At 36.7% G+C, this 9,270-nt stretch overlaps 1 protein-coding gene across 1 annotated transcript; it reads right to left on the bottom strand.

Annotated features, from left to right (window-relative positions):
- Positions 1-746: 746 nt before the first annotated feature.
- On the bottom strand, positions 747-1,679 carry LOC119519902 (olfactory receptor 14A16-like). The gene has a single exon (XM_037817652.1). The coding sequence runs from the start codon at positions 1,677-1,679 to the stop codon at positions 747-749; it is 933 nt and encodes a 310-aa protein (XP_037673580.1).
- Positions 1,680-9,270: the final 7,591 nt, after the last annotated feature.

The following is a 9,270-nucleotide window of genomic DNA, read 5'->3' as shown; positions in this document are numbered from 1 at the left end:
ATATAATTTTATTTTTTATAAAAGGCATAAAGAAAGTAGAGTTATGTTGGGAGAGATAAAGCATCAGCCAAAGTAATATTCATTCTTTATGATACATGACTCATAGTTTGTCTACTCCCTTTGGATTCGATAACTTTTCTGGAAAAATTCACTTTACACAAATCTTCCATTTTTCCTTTAATAGAAAACCCAAAATTAATATCAAAAAGGAAGGATAGCTTCCCATAAGTACAATGAAGTGAGTGAGATCACACATTTAATTTTGATGTAACTTACCTACCACAGTGATATATAAATAAGACATTTACCTATACAGGAAATAAATGAAGGTATGTCAAAAAGATATTAGTAATTTAAATTGAAAAGAAAATATGGGAATATATATATGAGGTTCTTTTTTTTTGTTTATGTGTTTCATTTCATTTTTTCGTACAAGTTGCTTAAGTGTGGTGGTACTTTCTGTCAAATATATTTTGTTATAGCATATAAAAATGGCTTGAATTCAGCTTATGAATGCCACTCAAGAGGGGGGTTGGAAGAGGATCCATTACTGTAGGAATTCCCAAGGTATGCAATAGAAGAGGTAACTTTTCTGAACAAGGAAAATACATAATAAAGCAATGAGGTATTGCTCCTTTTGTTTCATCTTTAAATATTTTCCAGTAAATGTTGGAAGAGAACTGAATAAATGATACGTGGACACTTTTAAATTATATCTCCTACTGAAAGAAAAACAGCAGTATGTTTTATTTTTTGATAAGATTTCCCAGTATGAGCCTCCTCAGAGCATTCTTCACAGCCTTGTTTCTTACACTGTATATGATGGGATTCAAGGTTGGAGGTACCACCGTGTAGAACACAGAAATCACAAGGTCAGAAATAGAAGGGGACCCTGTGGTGGGCTTTAGATAAGCAATGCAGCCAGTGGAGAGAAATAACACAATCACCAGCAGGTGTGGAATGCAAGTGGAGTAGGCTTTTGACTGGCCTTCTGTTGAGGGAATTTTCTTGACAGTGGAGAAGATGTAGATGTAGGAAACAGTGATGAAAATAAAACAGCAGAAACCTAAGACCACACTGATAAGGATGGGCACAAATTCTCTCACTAAATTCTCTGAACAAGAAATAGCTAACAACTGGGGGATGTCACAGAAGAACTGACGGACCACGTTGGACCCACAGAAGGATAAGGAGAAGGTACTAGCCGTGTGCATCACAGCTGACAGACCCCCACCCAGCCAAGAAGCAGCCGCCATCTGCACACACGTGCCCGTGTCCATGATGACTTCATAGTGCAGGGGGTGGCAGATGGCAGCGTAGCGGTCAAAGGACATTGCTGTGAGGAAGAGCAGCTCTGCAGTTGCCAATAAAAACACCAGGAAGACCTGGGTAACACAGTCAAGGAAAGAGATGGTGTTTTTGTGGGTCAAGGAGTTGAAAATGGACTTGGGGACAGTCGTTGAAATGAGGCACAGGTCCATCAAGGACAAATTCTTCAGGAAGAGGTACATGGGGGTGTGGAGGTGCTGGTCCAAAGTCGTGATCATGATAATGAGGACATTCCCCATCAGGGACCAGAAGTAAATGAATGAGAAGAGCACTGAATGCAAAATGGACACACTTTGATTGGTAGGAAATCCCATGAGGATAAATTCAGTCACAGTTGTTTTGTTTTTCATTACTGCAGTCATAATATGTTCAAAAAACCAATGAATAAAAAGACAGAGGAAGAATACATCAATGAATTCAGCCTCAGAGTATTAAATATATAATGGGTCTCTATATGTAGTAATATCACTATCAAATTATTGAAATATTCTTTCCATGTGCATCCTCTTCAGTAGATTGATCATCCGTCATTTCTTGGTTAATTTAGTTTTATTTAACCAAATTAATTTAACTTCACATAAACCTGTCATTACAATATTCTTAAAAAATATTCTTGAAAGATACTGAAACACTTAAAATTATCCATGGATCTGTCAAAACCATCCCAAACCTCTAAATTGACCAACTACCAACAGCTAAATTGTACTCCAGGCTTCCTGTCCCTACATCCTGTCCTTTGGTGAATACAATCTCAATTCCTACAGAATTTCTGAAAATTTGTCACGTAAATAATTCTGAGGAAAAAAACTGAAGTATGTATTGTCAGCTTTCCTCATCTGCTCTACAAAATCTTGAACATAATTCCCTCTGCAGTGCATTTGTTTTAGCGCTGAGCACGAATTTCAAAATTTTCATAAGGACTTTAGCTGATGCCTGCCTTATTTTTCTTCTTCACAATACCCAAATTATTTGTCATTTACAGTCTTAAACAGAGTTCATAAGTAACCTGATTACAGTGGTTATCAAACATCCTAAAATATGTGAGCTGAGATCATTATCCTCTTTCACCAAATTATGTTTTATTATTTCTTCCCCATGTACTTTCTCCCATATCTAATAAGTTCAATAATAATGTTTTCCTCACAAGCTCTTTTCTTCTTTTTATCCTATAAACTATTCAAGTATTAAAATGCATGACATTAGGGACTGCATACCTGAAATATTGCAAATATTTTATAACAGTTTTCAAGTTTGTAGCAATGCCAGTTCTCCCTGCTTGTATTCCTCTGCACCTCCTAAAAGATTAATGTGAATTATGTAGCAGGTGAGAATGGATGAGAGTGAAAGCTAAATTCAGGTGACATCTGGGTGATGAAATACTGGGCTATTCCTTTTTCAGTGACAGTTTGATGCTTTATATTTGTACAGATTTTATTCTTTATCCTTCTGGTACATTTAGTAAATAATTAAGAATATTCTCCCCTTCAACTCCTTTGTTAAGATATGCTCATTCTCTCTCCATGGTAGTGGATAATGGAAAGGTAACAGAAAATGTTGGTCATTGAATTTGGGAGACAGGTGATATGAAATAATTTATCATTTAATATCTCTAATTTAATATCCTCCAATTTGTTAGAGGAAAAGATTCCCTAGATTTTATTCAGGAGAAAAAAAAATAAGTATTAGGATGCATTCCAGTCAATTAGGTAAACATTTTGAGAGGTATAAAAAATGCTTATGATAATAAAACTTGTTTGATGTATCTCTGCTGTTTCTGTTTAAACTATTATGAATTCTTCATCATAAAAAAGTCACTCACTGCCCCTGAGTGTCTGAGTACAAAAAGGTTCATGACCATATATACACATATTTCAAACATCCATACTTTGTGTCTTTTACTGAGAAGGAAATAAAATAGGAAAAATTACCTCAGGAAAAGATTCTTGGTATTTCTATGAGATTCAGTTATTCACTAATGTTATTAGAGGGTGAAAAGTGTACGCTTTTCTTTAAACACCTAGCATAGTTATTTTTAATTTTCTTCCTTTATTACCTTTTATATACCTTTCATTAATTATGGTGTTAATTATTGTGATTTCATTTAATATTGATACATTTTCAGCATATTGAGGTAAATGAATCATCCCTTTCTCATTATACACACTTCTAAACCAAGATATTACAAAAATGGCAATAATTATAAAAATCATAATCCCTTTTGGAGCACCTAAACTGAGGAAAAGACAAATTTAATATGTTCTCCAGTTGTATTTCATCCCAAGGAAATTCTGTTATTGTTCCATTGAGTAATTAAAACACCAGACAGTACTATGATCCCTTTATGTTTTATTATTTTCCCCAATTGGTTAAAAAAGGATATTTATCTATTGTTTACTTTCTCAGGTATTTTCTTCTAAAAATAATGACTTACTAGTGTCCCTCCAGTCCGTGTGCATGAAGTTTCCTGCAGTCTTCTGAGTCAGGACTAGTGAAATTACAGTATCCACAAGGAGAGGAGGTTGTTAACTTTCACTTCAGTGAAGATCACAGAATGTGTTTATTCCTCTGAAAACTCATATGATGCCCATATGATCTGCCTTCATCAGCATCTAAGTTGGCAAACAAAAGGAGCTGCAGAGCTCCACCATTTTACATCTTTCTGCTCTCCCCCGGGCTTGGACATTGCCCCAGAATGACAGTTTACCCAGCTGTTTTCATTCCAAAGGGAAAATAGGCTGCGTTTCTCTGCACAGACTTTCTTAATTAGTATCAGCCATTGATAAAATGTTACTGAGTAGCTGGTGAATCAGCATGCTGCATTTTTCATTCTGTCAGTGACTTACACATAAGCGGACAGCACTGCAGTGACTTCTGTGCCCAACTCCTCAGCCTTCCTTTCCTGGGTGGCTCCCACGAGCCCTGCTTCAGGAACCTCAGGGCAGCGAGTCCGAGTCCGGACGCGGCGGGAACGCCACTGCCTCTCACCGACAGGGGGTGCTCCGGGGGAGGCAGAGGCGGGTGCTGAGTGGATGAGGGAGTCACCTGGGGAGGGGTGACTGACAGGTTCCCAGAGGCCCTCCCGAGGCTGCAGGGCTCCAGGTGAGCAGCAGGGGGCGGGGCGGCCCGGGGCGCAGGTAAGGAGGAGACGCGCGCGGGAGGGAATGCGGAGAGGGCTGCGTCGGTGCACACTGCTCTGCACGCGAGGATTTTTAATTTTCACTGTGCGGGAGAGGAAAACCTCGGATTGTTTGGGTAGAGGAGTGATATTTGCAGTTATATTCGAAGGGGTCAATTCCTCTAGCAAGGACCCCGGCCCAGGAATCTCCCAGTGGAGTCTTTGCTTAGCCAGCAGCATTCTGCAAAACAACTTTAGAAGAAATTAATTGCTTCACAGCATAAAATATCTGAATATCCTTTTTAATGTATATCTTTCACCCCACCCTCTTCTTTACAGTGCCTTTTTCCTGCAGGCTGATGGTTCTCTGCCTCAACCTCTGCAGCCTCTACATTCCACTACTTCCATCAGGAAGATTCATTCCTGACGTGGAGAGCAGAGGTGCAGTTTTATGTCCTTTTGAATGAACTCTCTCATCACACAAAATACCTGATACTTCCCCTAGGTAGTGGCTTCTTTCCTCCTTTTCTTTATCTTTGGGTGTATAAATTTTCTCTTAATTTCACTCTCATTTAATTGCTTTAGGGAAAGAAGTAGACAAATGTCTGCTTTAAATGTCATTCTAACCAAAACCATATTTTGCTTAATTTGATTTGTATTTTTCTTGTCTAATGCATGCAAAAATTTAATATCAAAACAAAATAAAATACAGACTTGCACATCTAGACATAAGAATGTAAATAGTACCACAGTATCTAATTAGCTCACCAACACACATAATTTTCAATAATTAGTAATGAATAAATTATAGTAGACAATTCTTTTGAGGAAGTGAATTTGAGATTGTACACATACTGTGAATCCTGAATAAAAATGATAGAAAAATGCCATCAACTTTTTTTTAAAATTCAATTTTATTGAGATATATTGACATACCATGCAGTCATACAAAGCGTACATTCAATTGTTCAGAGTACCAGTATATAGTTGTGCGTACATCACCAAAATTAATTTTTGAACATTTTCATTACCATACACACAAAAAATAATAAGAATAAAAATTAAAGAGAAAAAGAACAACTGAAGTGAAGAGAACACTGGGTGCCTTTTTTTTTTTTTTTTTCTTTTGCCCCCATTTTTCTACTCATCCATCCATACACTGGACAAAGTGGAGTGTGGTCCATATGGCTTTCCCAATCCCATTGTCACCCCTCATAAGCTACATTTTTATACATTTCTCTTCAAGATTCAAGGGTTCTGGACTGTAGTTTCATAGTTTCAGGTATTCACTGCTAGCTACTCCAAATCATTAGAACCTAAAATTATATATAATTACATATATTGCGTATAAGAGTGCCCAGTTGGCTCCTTTGGAATCTCTCTGCCACTGTAGCTTATTTCATTTCCTTTCACATCCCCCTTTTGGTCAAGAAGATGTTCTCCATCCCATGATGCCAGGTCTAGATTCCTCCCCGGGAGTCATATTCCACGATGCCAGGGAGATTCACTCCCCTGGGTGTCAGATCCCACGTAGTGGGGAGGGCAGTGATTCCACCTGCCAAGTTGGCTTAGCTAGAGAGAGAGGGCCACATCTGAGCAACAAAGAGGCATTCGGGAGGAGGCTCTTAGGCACAATTATGGGGAGGCCTAGCCTCTGCTTTGCAGCAAGAGTCTTGCCAAGGGCAAATCCTGTGGTAAAGGGATCAACCCATCAAACCACCAGTCCCCTATGTCTGTGAGCACATTAGCAACCATCCAGGTGTGGAAGCCCAATACCCCTGCATTTTCCACCAGATCCTCAGGGGGGCTCTGCATATTTTTTTTCATTGTGGTTTTTTTTTTTAATTGTGTTTTTTTAAATTAACTGTTAACTATATAAAAGACTAAAAAGAAACATACAATAAAATCATTTCAAGCAAACCATAACAAGGGAGTAAGAAAAAGACAACTACCTAAAATAACTACTTTACTTCCAACATGTTCCTACTCTACCCCAAGAAAGTTACCTAATATAACAACATTTCTGTGAACTTGTTCCTACTATACCCATCAGAAATTAACAGACCATAGTCATTCCTGGGCATTCCCAGAACGTTAAATTTACCCACGATAGCTTATCTGTTCTTATTGGGTTATCATTCCCCCTTCATTAATTGCCCTCTATCGCTAGTTCCCCTACATTCTATATTCTAAACTATTTGTTTTACATTTTTCAATGTTCACATTAGTGGTGGCATATAATATTTCTCTTTTTGTGCCTGGCTTATTTCGCTCAGCATTATGTCTTCAAGGTTCATCCATGTTGTCGTATGTTTCACGGGATCGTTCCTTCTTACTGCCGCGTAGTATTCCATCGTGTGTATACACCACATTTTATTTATCCACTCATCTGTTGAAGGACATTTGGGTTGTTTCCATCTCTTGGCAATTGTGAATAATGCTGCTATGAACATTGGCGTGCAGATATCTGTTCGTGTCACTGCTTTCCTACCTTCCGGGTATATACCGAGAAGTGCAATTGCTGGATCGAATGGTAACTCTATATCTAGTTTTCTAAGGAACTGCCAGACTGACTTCCAGAGTGACCGAACCATTATACAGTTCCACCAACAATGTCTGGTGAAAATAATGATTTTCAATGATGGGTAAACTGTATAAGTGAAAGCTGTAATTTTCAATAAAAAGATGGTACCAATGTAAAGATAAAAAGCACAAACTGTAAAAAAACAAAACATTGGAGTATGCAGTCAAGTGATTTCACAAAGATTACTTATACATTCATTTAAACATTTACTGTTGGATATAAAAGAGTGATTTAACTATCCTGCTAAATTTGGCAGCATTTGTAACTATAAAAATTTTAATTAGTAATATTTATATTATTTCTATACCTTCTTCTTTCCCCTTAATTGGGGGAACATTTTTAGAGAATTTTCTTTTTACACACATGAAACAATTTGACACCATTCTTATAGCATCATGCTAGGTGGGTGTTTGCACATACTGAATTTACAAAGCTGGTTTTGATTAAAATTCTAAGTGACTTATGCACATTCTTCTATATTAACAATAGTTGATAAAATTTGAATTCTATTTTCTAGGGATTGTTAGAGTTGAAGTCAACATGAGAGAGAATCTCAACCATGCATTATGATATAAAAGTATGTGAATGAATATTGAAGAAACAAGGCTTTTAAAGATATAAAATATATTTCTGATAGAATTAAACTAAATGGGGTCTATTTTTAAATTCACATCCTTAAACATAAATATATCTAAGAGAGAACATGCAAAAAACATGACTGGTTTTGGTATTAGATTGATGTTAGCTTCATAAAATGTGTTAGGTAGTATTCCATTTTCTTCAATGTTTTGAAAGAGCTTAAGTAGGATTGATGTCATTTCTTTTTGGAAAGTTTGGTAGAATTCCCCAGTCGAGCCCTCTGGCCCTGGGCATTTATTTATGGAAGATTTTTGATGGCTGATTGGATCTCTTAGCTTGTGATTGGTTGGTTAAGGTCTTCTGTTTCTTCTCTGGTCAGTCTAGGTTGTTCATATGTTTCCAGGAAATTGACCATTTTCTCTACATTATCCAGTTTGTTGGCGTACAGGTGTTCATAGTATCCTCTTATAATTTTTAAAATTTCTTCAGGATCTGCAGGTCTTCTCTCTTTTTAATTTTGTCAGTCTAGCTAGGGGCTTGGCAATCTTGTTAATCTTCTCAAAGAACCAACTTTTGGTGTTATTTATCCTCTCTATTGTTTTTCTTGTGCTCTGTGTCATTTATTTCTGCTTTAATCCTTGTTATTTCTTTTCTTCCACTTGGTTTAGGATTGTTTTGCTGTTCATTTTCTGGCTTCTTCAGTTGCTCCATTAGTTCTTTGATTTTAGCTCTTTCTTCCTTTTTGATGTATACATTTAGTGCTATAAATTTCCTCCAGTACCACATTTCCTGCATCCCATAGGTTTTGATATGTTGTGTTCTCATTTTCATTTATCTCTATATATTTAGCAATTTCTCTTGCTATTTCTTCTGTAACCCACTGATTGTTTAGGAGCATGTTGTTTAACCTCCAGGTATTTGTGAATTTTCTAAGTCTCTGATGGTTATTGGCTTCTAATTGTATTCCATTGTGGTCAGAGAATGTGCTTTGAATAATTTCAGTTTTTTTAAATTAATTGAGGCTCATTTTATGTCCCAGCAGATGATCTATTCTGGAGAAAGTTCCATGAGCACTAGAGAAGAATGAATATCCTGGTGATTTGGGAGGTAATATTCTATATATGTCTGTTAAATCCAATTCATTTATCAGATTATTTAGGTTTTCAATTTCCTTATTCATCCTCTTTTTGGTTGTTCTATTTATAGAAGAAAGTGGTGTATTGAGGTCTCCCACTCTTATTGTAGAAACATATATTGCTTCCTTCAGTTTTGCCAAAGTTTGTTTCATGTTATTTGGTACACCTTGATTGGGTGTATAAACATTTATGATTGTTATTTCTTCTTGGTAAACCATCCCTGTTATTATTACATAGTGCTCTTATTTATCTCTTACCACATCTTTGCACCTAAAGTCTATTTTGTGTGATACTAGTATCGTTACCACTGCCTTCTTTGGGCTATAGCTTGCAAGAAATACTTTTTTTAGATCCATTCACTTTCAATCTCTTTGTATCACTGGTTTTAAGATGAGTGTCTTGTAAACAGCAGGCAGATAGATCATACATTTTAACCCACTCTGCCAATCTGTTTCTTTTCATTGGGGAGTTTAATCCATTGACATTCAATGCTAATACTGTGATGGTAATTTTTTGAATCAACCATC

The sequence above is a fragment of the Choloepus didactylus genome, chromosome 24, assembly GCF_015220235.1.
Source record: "Choloepus didactylus isolate mChoDid1 chromosome 24, mChoDid1.pri, whole genome shotgun sequence".
Taxonomy (NCBI): domain Eukaryota; kingdom Metazoa; phylum Chordata; class Mammalia; order Pilosa; family Megalonychidae; genus Choloepus; species Choloepus didactylus.
This window is presented reverse-complemented; position numbering and strand designations above follow the sequence as displayed.